This window comes from Dromaius novaehollandiae, chromosome 20, assembly GCF_036370855.1.
Source record: "Dromaius novaehollandiae isolate bDroNov1 chromosome 20, bDroNov1.hap1, whole genome shotgun sequence".
NCBI lineage: Eukaryota > Metazoa > Chordata > Aves > Casuariiformes > Dromaiidae > Dromaius > Dromaius novaehollandiae.
The window spans coordinates 11,875,142-11,893,805 of record NC_088117.1 but is presented as its reverse complement, the minus strand read 5'-3'; the positions used below and the strand labels follow the sequence as shown (position 1 = coordinate 11,893,805).

Sequence of the window (18,664 nt, the reverse complement as noted above, 5' to 3'; positions counted from 1 at the left end):
TAAAAAAGCAGTGAGGAAAGGCAGGCTGCAGAGACATAACTACGAGTTTAGAGTGCATTTCTTTTTGATCTGCACAAAGTAATATATAATAAAGCCGTAACATACCCATCTTATGCTTGGTAATTTGCCCAAGTATTCCTTGAAGATTTTCCTCTTCTTTTCCAATATCCTTCTTTATGAAGGAAAGCTGTGCTCTTTTCTCATTAATCTGGACGTCCAGTTCTTTCCTCTCGACGTTCAGCTCTTCCAGAAGAGATCTTATTTCCTGTGTAAATACGCCAGTGTTACAACAAATGCTGTTATTTCCAGTCTAGTAAATAGTTTTTCCTTAAACCTAAGTTCTAAAAATTTGCCAAATTAAAAAAAAAAAAAAAAAAAAACTATTGTCAACACTACTCTGATCAGTTTCATTCAAGGATTTATAGTTACAATTGTGTAAACAAACAAAATGATGCAATATTTAGTTTAAAGCCTTTTACGATGACAACCTGAAGTAGTAAGCCAGTAAAGATTCTGATCTACAAGCCTGACAATGATGACATCCCTTCAAGTGAACCATAGCTAGGCCTTAAAAGAGAAAGCCAGACAATACGAAAAAAGCAAATAATCTTGATTCTTCATTTTTATTTCAGTGCTGAGAGTCTGGATCAAGTAAAAGCTTTCTTCCACAAAGCGAGTAGATTCTCTTTTGAAGAGGTAAATGAGAATGAAGGAGGGAGACAGCTGACTTGCACCACTTCTGTTGCGTCTTACGCAAACTGATCAAACTGATTTTCTTTAAAAGCTGCTTGCCTCAGCAACAGTAAGTCATAACTACATTCATCAGAGACTTCTACTCAATATAATTTAGTTCTCAAGTGCTGAAGGGACCAGTTCTGCAAGTATCGCTGAAACTAGAAAGTTCTATTTCTTATTTCTGCATCTGGTCAAGCTCTTAGGCACACCAAAGACTTCAGACTTGCTTGTTCTCCTTTTTTCAGTGGGTTTTAGAGAGGTGGCAGAAAGCAAAACTGATTTTATAAAAACTTTGTGGGATCTTTTTGATACTTCTCTTCCATTCTTTTGCTATTCTTAACAGAGGTATAATGAACTGAAAATTCATTTGGAAAAGTTACTCTTATTTGGCGTCGTTTTTCATTTGCTTCAGTCTCCCCATCTCGAAGAGCTTCTTTGAGGTCACCTTTCTTTTGAGAAATACAATCCTGAAGGACATTCAGCTCCTCTTTTCTTTGACTCAGCTGTTGCTCCAGGAGCAGCAGCTCTTGCTGCTGAGCAGTAATCTACAATGTAGAAATTTAATATAACAAGCATCAGAAGTCTTTTTCTGTAGCTAAACAGGAGAAAAAAAATTAACAAAAGCATGCACACACACGCAAAACCCAAGCCTCCCCCACAACACACTGTCCCACTGCCAAAGAGATCCCTGGAGTGGGAAAAAAAAAAAAAAAGTGTCACACATAAGGATCCCACCAGAGCAGTGAACTTCATTTGCTAGGCCTGTATAATAAGCCCAGCCCTACAGACCAAGTTCTGACCTGGACACTGCAGCCCTGTACACCTCAAAGCATTAATTGTTTTTACTCTGAAATGTGGTAAGAATTGTCAAAGAGAATTCTGCAATAATATTTATTATGCAGAAATGCTGGCAAGGCCGAGATCATACTTTTTACAAGACAAAACAAGGAGAAGCCAAATTACAGACAGTAAAATAAACCTATGAATGAAATTCTTCAGACAAGAGAGGTTCAGAACATAAGACTCTCTTCTCAGCATTTAATTAGGTTAAAACCAACAGAACTGAAAGTCTTGAGTTAATCATATATGCCTTACCTGATCTTTCAGTCTTTCTAGTTCAGTTTTCTTGCCTTGAAGAATGTTTTCTGCTTCCCTAAGGATTTGGAGGTGATGTTCTTCATTGCCTTCTGCAACTTGAATATCTCCTTGAAGCTTCTGAAGACTAACGGTGAGGACAGAAACATGGTTCAGAAGAAACAAGAATACATTAAGCAGTAATTTAATACTACATAAAATAAGATGTCCTTCTCCAGTAAGTGCTTAAGGTAAATTAAAAATACACACTTACCTTTCAGTCAGCATTTCTATCTTCTGGTTTAATGACTGGAACTCAGAATCTCTTGCGGACACCACTTTGTTGATTTCCTTCAAGATACCTTCTTGTTCAATCTTTTGCTGTTCTAAATCCCTTGTATCTGCCTGTAATAACCTAAAGCAGCATTTATGGCTTTTCAGACTAACATTTTTACAGCTCTTCCTCTCTGAAAGCAGTATCCTAGTATTTGAAAGAATGTTGTTTTTCTCCTCAACCCCATTCCATACAAATTCACAAGAGAGCCCCCAAGCAGTGTACCTTAATTGCTGATCTGCTTTCACAAGTTTAATGGCCACTTCCTGAGCCCTTCGCTCTAGCTCCTCTGCCTCAGTTTCAGTACGGGACAAATGCTGTTTGGCATGATTGTACTTTTGAATAGTGTCTTTGGTCTAGAGCAAAAATTGAAGATTATTGAAATAACAGATTCCCAATCCTCTTACTCTTTCCATATCTATAACCTGCAGGTTAGCTGTCCAAAGACGACCTCCTCCCAGCTTGAGCTCAATAGCTGCTTGAATATTCCAGCTGAGCCCTCTCTCTGCATACTAATGAGTTAGAACCTTTTCTTCTCTCCTTCCCTGGAACAGAAAAGGTTCCTTCTCTTTGGCAAGGATTGAAGCATTTCCTTCCAACACAGGTCATCCAAATGCTTATTTTCAAGGAAGGGTATTTAAAAGGCGGGCAGGGCGGGGGGGGGGGGGGGGGGGGGAGAAGTATGGGAGACACCTATCCAAAGGAAATAGACTTGTGTACTGGCATGACTGAAATTAAAAAGTGACAGGGAAAGTAGTTTTACTATAAACAAAGAAAATGTATTTTTTAAAATCTCCACAAAAACATGCAATTCTTAGAACTTAAAATGATCTCCATCTGCCTTTCCCCTTAAAAACATGCATTTCCTCTGCGTAAAACAATCTTAACGTAACACAGAAATCCTTCCGCACTCAGAGTTATGGCATTACTTACCTTTCCCCGTGTGCTCTCAAGTTCTATTTCAGCTTCTGCAAGTAGCCTGTCTGCTTCTCTAAGCTCTGCTCGTCGTTTCAAAAGTGTCTTCTCTATACATTCAATTTCATTTCCAATATCTTCATGATGTTTAAGAGATTTTTCTAACTGTAACTCTGCTATTAGATTGTCAGTATGCCCTTCAATAAAGTCCCTAGTAAGTCAGGAGGAAAACAAACAAAGAAACCAGAATTAAAATACAAGATGCTAGAGACCTAGGAGTCGCTTAAAGCTATAGTCTGTTACATATACTATACAAATGTGAATATTAACTGTACAGTTATCAAAATTGACTGTTATTGGAAAGAGGTTACTAGGAATTTCTACATGCTTATTTTAAATGCGATCTAGTACAATATTCTTACTTCCGTTTGTTATGTTTCTGAGCTGCTCTTCGTAGCTCTGCTACTTCATGTTCCAGCTCTTCTCTTTCATGCACCAGATCTTCAATATTTTGATGTAATTTTTCCACCTCTTTCCTACATTTGTGGTCAGCTTCCCCTGACCATTTATCTCCATATTTCTGAGACTTTAAATGATACACAATGTCTTCTAGCCTTGAGACTTCATTCTCCTACATAGAGGAAATACAATAGTTAAAATCAAGACCAGTTTTCCACCTCAGTCCTCCAAAACAGCGTATTTCAGACACAGCAGCTACAGCTAGCAAAGACTGGACTATTTATTAACTCTAAAGATCAAGCATTCTCATTAGCAAACACTCTCAGATTCAGGATCTTGCCAGAACACTTTTTCATAACTAGATTAAGATTCAGCATAATCCTAAATTTGACTTCTTTGGGAGCTTTTTTTGTCTCCTTACATGGAATCTGTGAAAGCGAGGATGTTTTTTGAGAAAGCACATGTTAAAAGGTGTTCCTCACTCATTCATAAGTCAATTGCCTATGGTTAAATCTGTAGCTTACAGCTCTGTGTCTTACCAATTCATGATGTTCAGGCACATTGCAGTGAAGCACTCCAACAGGAATGAGTGGGACAGAGAAATTAGCAGGAAGAGGGCCGTAAACAACCTGGGCTCCCACAGGAGGTGGGCCATAGATAACTGTTCCAGGAGCAACTGAACCTCCATTTGCTGGTGCAGAAGGAGGAGGGCCATAAACCACAGTTCCCTGAGGTACAGGGGCACCATCTGGAAGGACTGTGTAAATAACCGTACCAGGTGGTGGTACAAAGGGAGGGTCTTTTGGAACGTAAATTTCCTCATTTCCTCCACCATCATCTTTCTCTCTTCTATCTTTAGGCAAAAAAAGAAAAAGAAAGTCACTTTTTAAATAAAAGATATTCTTAAAATGCACACTTCAAAATAAAGGATGTTCTCTTAACTATGTAAGGTACAAAAATGTAATAAACATTGCTTAAACTAAATGAATTCAACAGTAATAAACATTTATGATTCACTCAGGTATACCAGGAAAATTCACTAGGACTCTACTCAAATCTGTTTAGTACGTTCCTAAACATTCCGAAACCATGAGACTGACTTACCTTTAGCAGAATTTGTTTTGTACAACCTAGTTCTGACTGGTGAATAAATCCAACATCCGCTTGGACTAGGCAAGTCTTCCTTCCTGACTTGCTTGTCCTGAACATGCCCTCTTTTGGGTGGAGATACGCCAGAACACAGTAAACCAACTCCAGAATCTTTTGTGCTGTGAGAAGCAGGAGTTGAGGCCTAAAGAAAAGGGAACGCACATTAATATGAGATCCTGTACTCTAGAAATAACAATTCATACAAAGTAAATACATTGTTCTAGACATGCCAAACACTGATTTTTCAAGAATAGGATAGCCTTACTGTGCCTTCTCTCGTTCCCAAGCATTATGCTGCATTAAAAAGATCATTACATATACGTTAACAGTTTTTCTCTTAAGTTCAGACAAACACTGTTTTGAAAGGACTGTATGGAGATCCCACATCATCAAACAATACACAGTAACCTTTCTATAAAGTTTGACCTGTGTTATGGAGAAATAAAAAAAGAGCGTGAGAACTCTTATCACATAGGACTTTTTGGCCTGCCTATTGTCTACGTTAGGGAAGAAAGAGCGATCAAAAATACAGATTTCTTGAACACAAACAACATAATTCTCCTTGCTATCCCTTTTTTACTTAAACTTTTTCCTAAATGATTTTACAATACTTTATTTTGTGTAGTTTCTCCAATTCGTATACCTACTAGACTTCTATTACTACGGGACTTCGCAAAGGCTTTATCAGGGAACATACTTGTACTTGCATTGTTTCAGTATTTTCTCTCCGTCTATGCCAGTCAACATTTTCTCTTTAGCTCCCCCAAATCTAGCAAGTTTATAATGTACTTTATAATAGGATTTTAATTTCTCACCTGCGATGATGGCATGTAATACCAGTATCCCCTTCTTTTGAATGGATCTGTTATACTAGTGATGTAATCATTCTGGTAAGAAAGCACATTTCTGAGTGCTGCAATTTCATCCTGTAAGTCATCAATTTCTTCCTTGTTACCTGTAAATTAATTACATGGTTTTATAAGCACATATAGGAAGTTATTAAGTCAGAAATACTGCATTTGGCTTAAATTAAAATGGCAATTTAAAGCTTTTCCTCATTGTTATACTGTTAATCCGAATACAAAAAACCCCCACAACTGTAGAGGGAAAACACACTCAGTTCATAGTACAGGTAACTGATGCTTGTTTTTTTCCTTACTCTTGAACAGCTCTCCGACAATGGTCAAGAGCAGCTGGAAAGTACACAGTACTAAACTGCTAAACGACTTTAAATGTAGAACCCCAAGATGTGCAGTTCCTGTACAGGAAGGTATCCTAAACAGTTTATTCCTAGAATTAACTGTTATCAGAGCTCTGAACAGCTTCTTAAAGTTAGGAAGCAAACAGTGAGAAATACAAAGAAGATAAATTCTTCTGAATCTATGCTTAACTGCAAGAAACAGAGATAGAGGCACGTTACCTGTCCTGATGTTGCTCAACAACCGTCTTAAACGGTCAATTTCTGCTTTCTGTTGCTTCATGGCTCCATTTAATTTATCAATTTCAAACTTCTCAGAGCTTGACTCAGTCTTATCACCAGCTTTCCCCATTTCATGCTGAAACTATTTAAAATGTAAGTTTAAATCAAAGCACTTCAGTGGCAACCAGACTATGCTAGAACTTTTTCCAAACAGGTCTATCCATTACTACAAAAATGCTAATTAGGAGGGGGGAAAAAAAAGCAAAAAAAAAAAAGCACACAACCACTTTGATTAAACAAAATTGTTCTTCCCACCCCTTCAAATGATTGAATCTTACAGATGCATCCACAAAAAAACATTATAAGTCAGCGGGTGATAATTTTACTTAAAAGCAGCTGCCCTAGTCAGTGAGAGGTTTTTGTTTTGTTCTTTGAGGGGAAGAAGACATTGTGACTTGGGAAAACCTGAGAAAATGGGGGACAAAAACCCTAGGTATTTAAATTGCCAAATTTGGCAGTTTCAGAAAGCCACTGAAGCACTGTCCCTAAGTATTTTACCTCTAAATATTTTATCCTTCTCTTATAACGTGGAGCAAACATTGCCGCAACTTACTTGTTCTTCCTTGTCTTTTAGGAGTTGTTGCAACAATTCTATTTCCGCTTCTGCTCGGGCAAGATCTCGAGCTGCCTGAGCTGCCTGAATATAGAACCCTTCAGCTTCCTCAAATTCCTATAATTGAAATTTTAATTTGGGCTTTAGTTTGCAAGAATACTTCATAGGCTTGAAGATGTCTCATGCAGCTCTGTGAAAAGCAGACTAATAAGAAGCATCAGCACTAGCCTGTTCTGGGATTCAAGAAAGTGGTAAAAAAAAAAAACCACACAAACACACACATACCATTTACAAAAGATGTTGTTCCTCCTTTAGCTTTATAGTATTTCTAGAGAGTATACATTGGTATATAGCCAAAAATGGTTCCCAGTTTTAAAAACCTTAAGTGTTAAGAACAAAATTCCATGTTTCCTTCTTTTGCTTTTCTCTGTCTTAGGTAACAATGAATTATTTACTGTCTGTTTTCAACTGATAAAAGATTAAACTTGCCTCTTCCCTGCCTTCTAAAACACAGCAAGACACTCTGTCAAAACCCAATTTTTTCAGACTCTTATCTGTATATTTCAAAATGAGACATCCTCCAAAGCAAAGCCTGTGTAGCAAGACAGTTCAGAATAAAGATTTCAAGTTGAATTTAGAAGGCAATGCCAGGACTGCCCTCATTATAATGGTCATTAGAAAGCACAGCTTAATTAAAACAAGCAATTAATTAATCAATCTGTTGATTTACCTCAGCTCGCTCCTGATTAATTCTGAGAACAGTACCATGAAGAGCCTTTAGCTGATTTTTAGCGATGGAGAGCTCTGTGGTTGCCAGTTTATCTGAAGTTATGATCGCTCTCTTTAACTTCTTCAGTTCTTTGTCTAGACTGACAAATCGCATTTCTGCCCTGGCATCATCTATTTTTTTCTGAAACCAGGAAAACAGGTTCTATGATACGTTATTTTTTATTTAAAACCTAAGAGAAAGATTCATTCTTGGTATGACTTTTTCCAAACATTATATCTCCTTTTGTAATTTGTGCATAAAAAGTCAGAAAAAACAAAATCAAGATGACCAATAAAATTTAGGGGGGGAAAAAGTTGTATTTAACCTTCTGAGTTCCTTCTGTATTTGATCTAGGTCTTCGAAAGCAAAACAGTTCAAAAGCTTTAGAATCTTCTTTTCCTGAGCAATCACATGCAGCGTATGATCTTGCTCTTACTTGTTCCTACCTTTTTCTCTAAGTCTTCCAGTTGGGCAAGAATAGTCTCTTTTTCCTCATCTGCCTCTTGGAGCTGTTGATCAGCAAGGCCCTGAATTTCTTCCATGCTCTTTATTTTTTCATGTAAACGTTGAATTTCATTCTCCAACTGATGGACCTTGTTCTCATTCTGCCTGTTTTCACATTTAACCTATAATTGAAATAAATTACAATGAACAGCCTGTAAAGTGCAATTATCAGCATACTTGGTACCAAAACAGAAGGGAAAGAGAACTATTTTGCCACTGTAACGATTATAAGTGTCCAAGTTATTTTAGTAACAACATGCATCATGAATTTCTGAGAAGGCTTCTGGCTATATTTATTTTTCTATCTATATATAGGCTCTCTTTGTTGCTTGTGAGACATATAATTGAGTCAAAGTTCTAATTCACCAAATAATCAGGCAGAAATCATAAGAACTATTAGAAAAACTCAGGACTCCACAGTTGTTACATAAATACCAGTAAGTGGGTCTCTCCTTGTTATCCTACAGCCCAAACTGAAGACTTCTGCTGGAAGTTTTAATGCACGTAAAACTTTTCTCCTCCAGGCAGGATTCTTGTGCAAGCTTTATGTAACTAAAGGCCCAAAAGGCCATGAAAGGTTACAAAGGAGCATATGTCATAGCTATCGAAATACCTGATTTAAACCATAGTCTTAAGTATAAATGTGCATTTTAATTTTGTCTTAAAAATACTGTCCGGAGCCTGTGAAGAGAGCAATAAAACTTATCAAAAGAAAGCGAGAATGACCCATGTATTTCACCACTTTAGCCATAATTTCACAGTATACATAGTGTGGAAGTCATCAAGTATTTGTTCTCCTTTTTCAAAAGCTTTTGCCTGTTTATAATAGTTTCTTTATCATGAAGCTACTATATGATATACTCTTGTGCACAACAGGGGAGGTGGGGAGGGGGGAAATCAAAACTCTAATGCTGATTATTATTCCTGTTCTAATCACAAGTAATAACGCCCTGCTCTGATGCAGGTTGCCAAACCAATTTCTGACAAGCAAATGTGTTCTATTTTGCTTGCTTTTAGTAAAATTATACTTCTCTGAAAGATGGAGGGAAACAAAGCTACATATGATGTAAAACTCAAACTCAGGTTGCAAGTTATGTTTTTTGACTAAGCTGAAGTTGCCTTACTCTTGTTTTTGTAGTTTTGTTACGTGCCTGTCTGTATTTTTCCTGTACGTCTTCCAGCTTATCCTGTTGAATTGCCATCTCTTCCTGCAATTGTCTCTCTCTAGCCCATGCTTTCTCTTTTTCTCTCTGTGCATCGGCAAGGATGTTATTAAATTCCTTCTGCAAATTTGCAAGGCTTTTCCCTAAAACATCAGCTGAATTATGACACCTGAAAGAAAAACAATCCAGGTTCCGAGACAGAAAATAGCGTTAACAGAAAATGAAATCATGAAACCAATACGTTAGTGCAAGGGTTTAAGACATCCGGTATAAATGAGCTCAGGTGCAGCACTGAACAGTTTACACTGCACAGACAGACCTCTCCCCGGCTCTGTTTATTCCATTCTTTCTTTGTCTGTCTTTGTTTATTCCCATTCTTTGTGGCTGGAGACAAAAAAGCGCCCTGTCCCTGGTAGTGAAACCCAAGAGAAAGGTATATTTCTCTCAGTAACATAATTAGTGAGCTCAGGTGATGCTCTCTTAATTAACCACACCGCTAAAGGTCACGTTTGAGCTGCCCCAAACTGCGCTCAGTGGGATGCAGCACATAAACGCTTTTATTTTTATGTACTTACTGAATTCATGTGCACGAATCCAATACTGTTTGTAAGGTTTTTACTCACTTAATCTCTCCAACTCCCGTCTGAAGCTTTTGTTTGAGTTCATTTATACGAGCTAGGACTTCCTCAGGATGAATTAAGTTACCAACTGCATGGTTTAGCTGATTTTGAAGATCTTTAAGCTGTTGTTTCAGGAGATTATTGTCTCCCTGAAGAAACAAAACAAAAAACACCCCCCACAGATTTCAGTATTAAAAATGCCACCATTAGGAGTCCAACAAGCATTTTTCCAGTGTAAATATACTACCAAAAAAAAAAAAAAACCCACAAAAAACACAAAAAAACCCGCAGTATCAGTAACAAAACAGGAACACCCCAAACCATCTTTGCCTTACTGTTTCCTCTATGTTGAGAAGTATTTAAATGCCAATTAGAAATGACCTTATCTTTTTCTTACATTAGTTAAATAATGTCTTTATATACACAAAGCCCATTAACATATACAAGCCTGTCACACTATCCATCTGTTACAGAACTGAGCGATCAGGGACACTGCACCAGCCACTAGACCAACAAGTCATACTTGTCCTGGCTCTATTAATCCTGAATTCTCTTCTGCACATTGGCAAGCTTCAGCAAAAATGATAGTGCTAATGTCTGGTAAAGATCCTTTATTGGCTGGTGGTGAGGGCATCCTCTGATATGGGGAGTACCCGAGATGGGAAGAATGGATTTGATGTCCAAAGAGGGACTGAAACCAGACTTCCCACAGCGAGGGAAACTGCTCTAATCACTCAGATGGTTTACAGAAGGGGCTCCTCTGCCAGTCAGATTGTGACAATCCTGATCCCAGTGTATTAAACTTGCCTAGAAAAATCCCCTTGACTGACCCTCTCAGAAGATGTAGGAATAACACTCAGTTTCTAATCCCAAGGTAAGGCACCTATCTGTGACAATTATCAAAAGCAGAGGTGTTTCTGTACACATATGCAGTTCACATGTCCAAAGAGTTTAAGAAGCACAAGCTGTGTTGCCTGTTGTACTTGGGTGCCATTACTGTTTCACAGCAACTGAGCAAGATTTCTCAGGATTACAGCTTTAAACAGATAAAATAGAAGTTTGCTTTAGGCATTGAACCAGTTTTTGGTTTTACATCCAAATAGTTTTCTTACTAACATGCACTGGATGAGATTTGCAGGGAATTAAGATAATAATTAAGTGATTTATCAATTCCTCTGCAATATAACTGAGCAGTTCTGAAGTTATTTCAAAGGCCAATCCAAATGTATAGAATAGACAGATAAATGACAATGGTGTAGGGTCCCTAAACAAGAAAACTAAAATAAGTCAGAGTCAAATACTACTAAATATCAAAACAAGATTCAAAAGGAACCCTGCAAAATCTTTATTCCTAAGAGGAGTAGAGAAATGTACTATGTATCAGGTAAGTGTTAAGGCAACAAATACTTAACCTGCAATTGTCTGAACTGAGAAAGGAGTTTATAATTTTCTTGTTCCTTCTCTTCTGCTATTTGTGCTTTGGTCAGAGCATTCTCTAATGCTTGCCTTTCTTTTTCAAGTTCAGCTTGCAGGGCTGATCGTTCCATCTATACACACAAAAAGACTTCAGATTAACCCATTCTCCCCCAATTCTTGCCCCAAACCCCACCCCATCACTCCCCAGAAAACAGCTGTATTTCTTAAAATAACATAACTCCCCTTTAAAAAGCACCCCCCCCTCCAAAACATGTTTCCCCAGCAAAAGGCTACTCCTTTATGAACAAAATAAAAATTTGCTATAAACCTCAATTTCTAGTAAGAAAAGGAACAAATGCAAACTTTGTCTTTCTCTTGCTACATTTCATGGAACTGTTTGTGTCACTTCTTTGATGTGTGTGCAGTTTTCTCTTTCCAGAAACATACTGATTATTATTTTTGTTTAAATAGGGCGAATATTCTCTACAGAGAGCCCTCAAATGAACTGTACCTTGTTTTGAATCCAAAGTTATAAATCCTAGTGAACTGATATCACCTTTCATTTTGGGCACATCTAAACCATCCAGTATTTGTAAGTCAATGTTAGAGACATTGTATGGAGGAAAGCTTTCTTTTTCCTTCCAGCTTGATTATCCCTTTGACAGCACAGGAGTCCTGTTCTTACCTGGCTAAGTTGCTTTAGTCTTTCCAATTCTTCCTTTTGCTGACTGGCTTCAGTGTCCCTCTCTCTTAACTGGGCTTCCAGTTCAGCCTCATAGGCACTGATGTCCCCTTGTGCATCTCTAAGCGCTTCATTTATTTCTCGTTGCTCTTGCAGTGCACCTTCCAGCACTGCAATTTCCTACAATTTTACATTCATTTCAGAAATATATACACAGGACAGCCAGGATTTCTTAGAGTACATTGCCTCTCTTCTTCTATTACTCAGGAACTGATAGTTAATGTGGCAGCCGGTCGATCAAAACCGAGACACTACTCCTAATCACTAACCATAAAAGCTTTGAACTAGTTAAAACAAACATATACTAAGGTCAATGCTGCTATTGTGACAGGCTTTGTAGAAAATTTACACACAAGTTAGCAAGATATAACCTAGAGTGATATACATTTGTCTCTGATTTAAGGTTTAAATAAAACTCACCAGTATAATAAGACAGCTCTTTAAACAACTGGATGATAGGAGAGATGCAAGCAATAACATGAACAGGCTGGACTAGTCACTAATTGTCACTAATGCAATTCACTAAGACACTGACTGCAAGTCCATTTCCAGTCAGTCCTGAAAGGTAATGCCTGCACTTCTGAGAGCTCTTCCATGAAGCACACGTTTACTGTACGCTTCTGGTTTTAAAGGCCAAATTCTGTTCTTAATAGGCATGGGCACATCTGACTGAAGTTACCATATCAGAAAATAATTTTGTCCAAGGAACTGTGGTCTGTCATTCCCAGTTCTGTTGTTTACTTGTATTTTCAAATTTATTCTTACGTGTTTGAATTTGGGAAGAAACATAGTATTAAGCCTTACTTTTCTCATATTATCTGCATCCATGGCAACTATTTCCAGGTTGTTTCTTTCTTCCTCTAGCTCTGCCAGTCTTTGTAGCAAAGATTCCTTATCCTTCTGCAACTCCTTACATTCATCACTGGCCTGTTTTGCCTGACCTTTCACACTTTCAAGGTATTCTTGTAATCCAATGATAATACCTTCTAAATCCCTTTTGAGTGCTTCATTTGTTGCTATTTGACCTGCAGAAATGCAAAATAAATTCAACATAGTGAATAATTTACAGCTACTTACAAGACAAACAAAATTGCTACTCTCAATCTTCTTTAAACTGTTCTATTGGAATATACAATAAAAATGAGTAACTAGTATTCAACCAAAAAATACCTGTACTGTGTTTTAAAGGCTAGAATGTAGGATTTGCCTCTTACCGTACTGACCTGGCCACTGGAAAACTTCAACAGTGCTAGATATCACTGGATATAGGAAGGTATAGACATATATCACTGGTATAGGAAGACTCCTAATTTAATTTCCATAATTTCTCCATAAAAAATATCACCCTCCCCACCTCCAGTTCTTTGTTCCCTGTGCATCTCTCCCTCCCAACCCACCAAAAAAGATGACATTTGCTACCCTTACACCTAAATCAATTTTGTTTCAATTGTTTTAAAAGCTAAATACACAGAGGGTGGACCTGGAATATTCACTTCCACATCAAATTCAGATGTATAGTAAGTTTATACATAATAAAGTCAATGAACTAAATTTCTTAAGTCAGTTTTGAAAACTTAAGAGGACCAAATTGATGCACATAAAAGACGTCTCTATGCAGGCTAAAATGATATGAGCAAATCTCTTAAAAATCAGCTTGAGTACTAGCTGTGTAACTATTCTTTAGTATTTCTGATATGGACGTGAACACATTTCAGACTACCACCTGAAGCAGAAGTGAAAAGACATCATAATGGCATTAGACTACTAGTACTTCACTCACATGATAAAGAGCAGAATAGTCCTCTCTGCTGTAATAACAAAATTGTGGACCAGAAGGATACATTAAATAACCAGAAGACTACTCAGCTCAGACTTATCAAGGGCCTTCATGTCCCGACTTTTTGATCCCCCACAGCAACAAAGCAGTCCTTCAAGCAAAACAGTTGGGTTTTTTTTGTTGTTTTTAACCAACACATCACCTTCCTCCAACCATTCACAGTGAGGTGGACATACTAGAAAAATCACTCAAGACTACTGTCCCTTTCTCCTTGTACATCATCTAGGAATAGTTTTCAACTTTTTCCTACACATTTTGTGCATCATTTAAGAAAATATACAAAGTTGGATCTTCAATTCAATCACAACATCATCCAAAAAAATAAGAAATACTCCAAGATGAAAAGAAAAAATTACCATCAGTGAGCTGTTGCTCCAAGTCCTTGATTTCCTCAGTTTCCTTAGCAATCCTAGAAAGCATTTCATCCAAGCGACTCTCAAGCTGTTTGTAATGTTTGTTCATTATATCAAGCTGCTGTTCTTTGCTTGTTTTTTGAGCTCTCATGTGTGCCTGTAAATTACAGTTGGAAAGGTAAAGGGGGAAAACGTCCATATGGATTAAAAACAAGTCAACTCAATACTTTAACTCAGTTTTCCTGCTCTGCCTCACTACTGGCAGTACAAGCCACAAGCGCAGCACACACCCTGTTGCGCTCAGCTTTTTTTTTCCCCTCATTACCACCCCACAAAGAATCCCAGGTAAGTAAGCAATCTGCGTGAAAAACAGCATCATTAGGAATGTCTCCCTCTTGCCAGGGAAGATGAAGGCTGACATTCATAAATTGGTTCTCACAGCTACTGCCTTTCTTCCTGACCTTTACTTCATATTATATTATTTCCTCTTTCAGTCAAGAATGAACATGATTTCCCCCAGAAGCTTTAATGCTGTCATCCTGCATTGCCTTCACCGCAGACCATGCCTGTAGACTTGTCAGGTCACCACCCAGGGAAAAACAGACAACCATAAGGTCAGGCCAGCGTCATAACTAATATTTACTTAAAGCAGAATTATTTTTGTATTTCTGAGAAACCCACTGTGCCCACAGCTCACAGACTTTGGTCAGGATTTCACGTTTACTATGAATTTAGCTGATTGTTTCAATTGCATACAAAACTAGATTATCAACACAGTATAGGGCTACCTGTTTCTCACCGGTATGAAATTACTCACAAACAACTTAAATGCCAAAAATTTGGAAATGTACATAGTTTATACTGTTGCAATGAAAAATAAATAAATTTAACTACTCAAAAAAACTTCACAAATCAAGCTAATCCTAGAAAATTTAGATTACAAGTTCTCAGAAAAGTCACTAGTAAAGTTGCTTCTATAACAAAAGTAAAGTCTAAAAGTATGCAGCTTTATATTTTAATACGCTAAAAATAGAAAGTTAGCTTTAAAATTCGTATTAATGCAATTCAGTTGTCACCTGTTAAAGACAAACTAACACCCGGCTTTCAAAAGTGTAATTTCAACAAGTAAAACCCAAGCACTGCGCTGCTGCTGAGTCATTTTGCTGCAGCTGCTGGATGTCACAAGAGCACTGTTTAAAGAAAACAAACACTTACAGCTTTGCCTTTGTCTTTTCTTCCTCGGATATGATATGCAAAACGCCCCACCCCTGATCTAGAATTCATTTAAATAAAGAACAGATATCTTCGGTATAGAAAACAATAAAGCCTAATCTTCTCTCTTCCCCGAACGCTTCTGTTTCCACAACAGCAGGTTAGTTAAAACACAGCTGGGAAGCCCAGGAGGTGCCGCAGGCGGGCGGCAGCCTCCCCGCAGCCGGCAGCGCCGCGGCCTCCCGGGCTGTTACCAGCTGCGGCGGCGATTGGCCCCGGCCGCCGCTTCCTGTGTTGTGATTTAAAGCGAGGAGGCAGCCGCGGGGACGCTGGGCCGGGCCGCTCCCTGGCAAAGGCCCCGCCGGTGCTGGGAATCCTGCCTGAAGCACACACAGTCCTTCTTTTGCTTAACTGCTACTATATAAAAACGCCCCTCTCCCCCCGCTTTTTTTAAAAAGTATTTTCAGACCTCAGCTGAAAACAGGCACCGAGCATAAAAATTCTTTGGGTACCCACAAATGCCAAGCAGGCCTGAAAAGCTCTAAATTAAAAAAAAAAAAAAAAAAAAAGCGTATTTTAAAAGAACACTATGAAAAAATTTCATTTGTATTTATGACAATTTTAAATTAAAATTAAAAGGAATTTTTAAAATATGCCATAAACAAGTTTGCTGAGGTTGAATGCAGTAAATAAGCTAGAAATCAAGTCTTGTTTCCATAGTGATTGCAGAAGAGTAGCAAGCTGGAGCTCTTTTTGGAGCATCCAACTTGCCCCCTCACTATAACAAGTGACCTCTACGGAAACTTGTTGAATGTATCAGTAATTGCAGGACTGTATGACAGCAGTGGAAGGACATTTGCTCCCACCAAAAAGACATTATAAGTCTTTCCAAAGTTAGAGCTTCTTATTGAGGATCAGTTCTAGTTTTAGGATACTGGACTGTCTTTGAAAGCTGAAGCTTTGCTGCCTGCGGCTGTCTACAGTTCGCAGCCTGGCACACTGATATAAACTGTCAGCACTCTGGCCAAGTCAGCTACATCTGCCACCCCAAGTAGTGCTGTAGGCCCACCTCTTGCAGAGACTTTTGAGTGAATGCAAGAGGTTTCTGACAAAGCAGCGCTTTAACTGTAGGCCTGTTACAGTTACACAGACCTTTATAAATCTTTAAAGCCAGATCCTACAAAAGATGCATGAAAGACTCTTGCAGTACACAAATTCTCTCCTCCCAAGGCTCTGCACAGCATGTTTTTGCAGAGCGTAAAGATCTAGCAGTTGTATTGAACCTGAGTTCCACAAATATTTTATAAAGATAAAAATTGGTTTCAAATTGTGAGGAACTGTATGGGTTTTTTTTTCAAATGATAACAGCTAGAGTAAATAGTCCTAACTGCTGAAGAAACTGCTAAATAGCAAAAGGATATGTAATTCATGAAATAGGCATAACTGAATGGTAATCAGTTAAAATAGCCTTTACTACATGTCTCAGCATATGAATAAATGAAGTTCAGAAAAACTTAAGATTTCATTTTACTTACATGTCTTGGATCTGTAGGATTTACAGAAGCAAGAAAACTCTGCAAGTCTTCAAGCTCTTTCCGCTTTTTCCCTATTTCTCTTTTCTCTTTCTCTAGCTGTTTTTCCAGTTCTAAAGCTTCCTTGCGTAGCTGATGCAAGATTTGTATCTTGTTACTCAATTGCTGCTCACGATCTTCCTTGTTGGCCTCTGATATCTGGAGGTTGGGTAAAATAGATACATTGGAAATATACAGCTGATTGAGAACATTTTTTAAAAATTAAATCAGACTGCTAGTTTAGCAGATTATCTACAAATATCTATAGGTTGTTCTGAATCATCAGGGTTTTATTTAGATAACAAAAACTCATAGGACTTTCTCAAAATGAGCTGCAAAATAGAAAACAAGTTAGCTTATGGCAACTGACAATTATATAACATTAGTCTGCCATACCAGGAAACCACAGAATCCTCATTTTGACCACCACCTTAAAATACTTCATTTTTACACAGGCTTTCAAAATCTCTTGTATAATTCCTTCTTGCGGTCCTAAGTAGAAAACCTGGCATGTCTTTTTTTCCCTTCCACAGTTATGACTCCTTAGGTTGAAGTATGGAAGATTTTTAAAGCAAGCTTAAAGACTAGAAATAGCAATAATTTACGATAATAGTTGAAGAAATGGAAGATATGATTTTAGTTTAAGGCTGATGGATTAACATAAGTTATTGATTACACAGTATCAACGTTGATTATATAGCCATTACACTACCAAACATACACAGTATGAATTCTCCCCTGAACGGCCTTCTCTGATAAATCAGCATATATTCAATCCATACAAACATACTGAAACGTCAAGGCAAAACATCCTTTCTCATGAACACTGACTTCAGGTCCTCAACGTTGCTTATGCTGCTGTTGTAATGTCACTCTGTTACTTTCAGCTCCCTCTAGAAAGCTTTTGAGAAGCTGTAAGATCACTGATTATTGGAACTGAGAAGGTGAAGTTAGGATTCAAATCAAAGTCTCTTGCTGGGTAATGCAGTGACCTTAACTGTCTACTTACTGCAATACTCATATAGATAGCCTTTGAAAATGTGTTGGAGCAAGTTAACAATCAGTATCGCCATCACATGAAACATGTAACAGTGCAACTTAACTGTGCTACAAGTCTCATGGCTTTTATAAATAAACCATCCAAAACCTCTAAGATTTTTTTGACGCATGACATATGGATTTACATGTGTACAACAGGCCCTTAAAAAAACAAAAAAACAACAACACTTTACGCTAATCTTTGCATACTTTTTTCTGAGCCAGAGCATCTTCTGCTTGTTGTAGTTCCTCTGTTACTTTCAAAACTTGTTGCTCTGCATTTGTTATTGCACTTTGCAGTTCTTCTAATCTTCCTTGTGCTGCAGACAAATAAAAATCAAAATACATTTTAATATTCCATGTAACACTGATACACATTTTCTTTCAATATTTTAACTAGAATGCATTTTCCTAAAAGGATGACAATCAGAGCTAATATATTCTGTCTCCAACATATGCCCAGTAAGCTTTTCTGTGAGTTGGATCCAATAAATTAAAGTATCATAAATGTGAGACTTCCCTAGCATCCTCTTTTCAATATGAAAATTTAATCCTTTTATACTGAATTATCTTAAAATAGCAACAAAGAGCAATTGTAACAATTTTAGGCCAAAATGCATCAAATACACTGCTTAGAAGTTACAGCCTTTAACATACTACAGATATTCACATGTCAAATATTTGAGAAGAGTTTCATCAGTGAAAGAAACACTGGTACACATATTTTATTTAATAAATTT

The 18,664-nt window shown here is 37.6% G+C and overlaps 1 protein-coding gene across 9 annotated transcripts in view; it reads right to left on the bottom strand.

The window, feature by feature from the left end:
- CNTRL (centriolin) overlaps positions 1-18,664 on the bottom strand; it is a 36,797-nt gene that overhangs the window by 9,251 nt on the left and 8,882 nt on the right. For 6 of the 9 annotated variants that reach the window (XM_064523894.1, XM_064523889.1, XM_064523888.1 and 3 more), the window contains 21 exons: positions 18,135-18,244; positions 16,851-17,045; positions 14,107-14,260; positions 12,718-12,938; positions 11,857-12,033; positions 11,168-11,302; positions 9,759-9,904; positions 9,097-9,304; positions 7,915-8,094; positions 7,430-7,609; positions 6,700-6,816; positions 6,087-6,228; positions 5,482-5,621; positions 4,622-4,808; positions 4,057-4,370; positions 3,481-3,689; positions 3,077-3,269; positions 2,084-2,499; positions 1,831-1,957; positions 1,116-1,280; positions 106-265 (listed from right to left, as the gene is read on the bottom strand). In XM_064523894.1, the coding sequence (XP_064379964.1) occupies positions 106-265; positions 1,116-1,280; positions 1,831-1,957; positions 2,084-2,499; positions 3,077-3,269; positions 3,481-3,689; positions 4,057-4,370; positions 4,622-4,808; positions 5,482-5,621; positions 6,087-6,228; positions 6,700-6,816; positions 7,430-7,609; positions 7,915-8,094; positions 9,097-9,304; positions 9,759-9,904; positions 11,168-11,302; positions 11,857-12,033; positions 12,718-12,938; positions 14,107-14,260; positions 16,851-17,045; positions 18,135-18,244 (3,876 nt within the window). The remainder of the gene's footprint in view (positions 1-105; positions 266-1,115; positions 1,281-1,830; positions 1,958-2,083; positions 2,500-3,076; positions 3,270-3,480; positions 3,690-4,056; positions 4,371-4,621; positions 4,809-5,481; positions 5,622-6,086; positions 6,229-6,699; positions 6,817-7,429; positions 7,610-7,914; positions 8,095-9,096; positions 9,305-9,758; positions 9,905-11,167; positions 11,303-11,856; positions 12,034-12,717; positions 12,939-14,106; positions 14,261-16,850; positions 17,046-18,134; positions 18,245-18,664) is intronic. The other 3 variants (XM_064523893.1, XM_026094454.2, XM_064523892.1) reach the window with 3 other exon arrangements.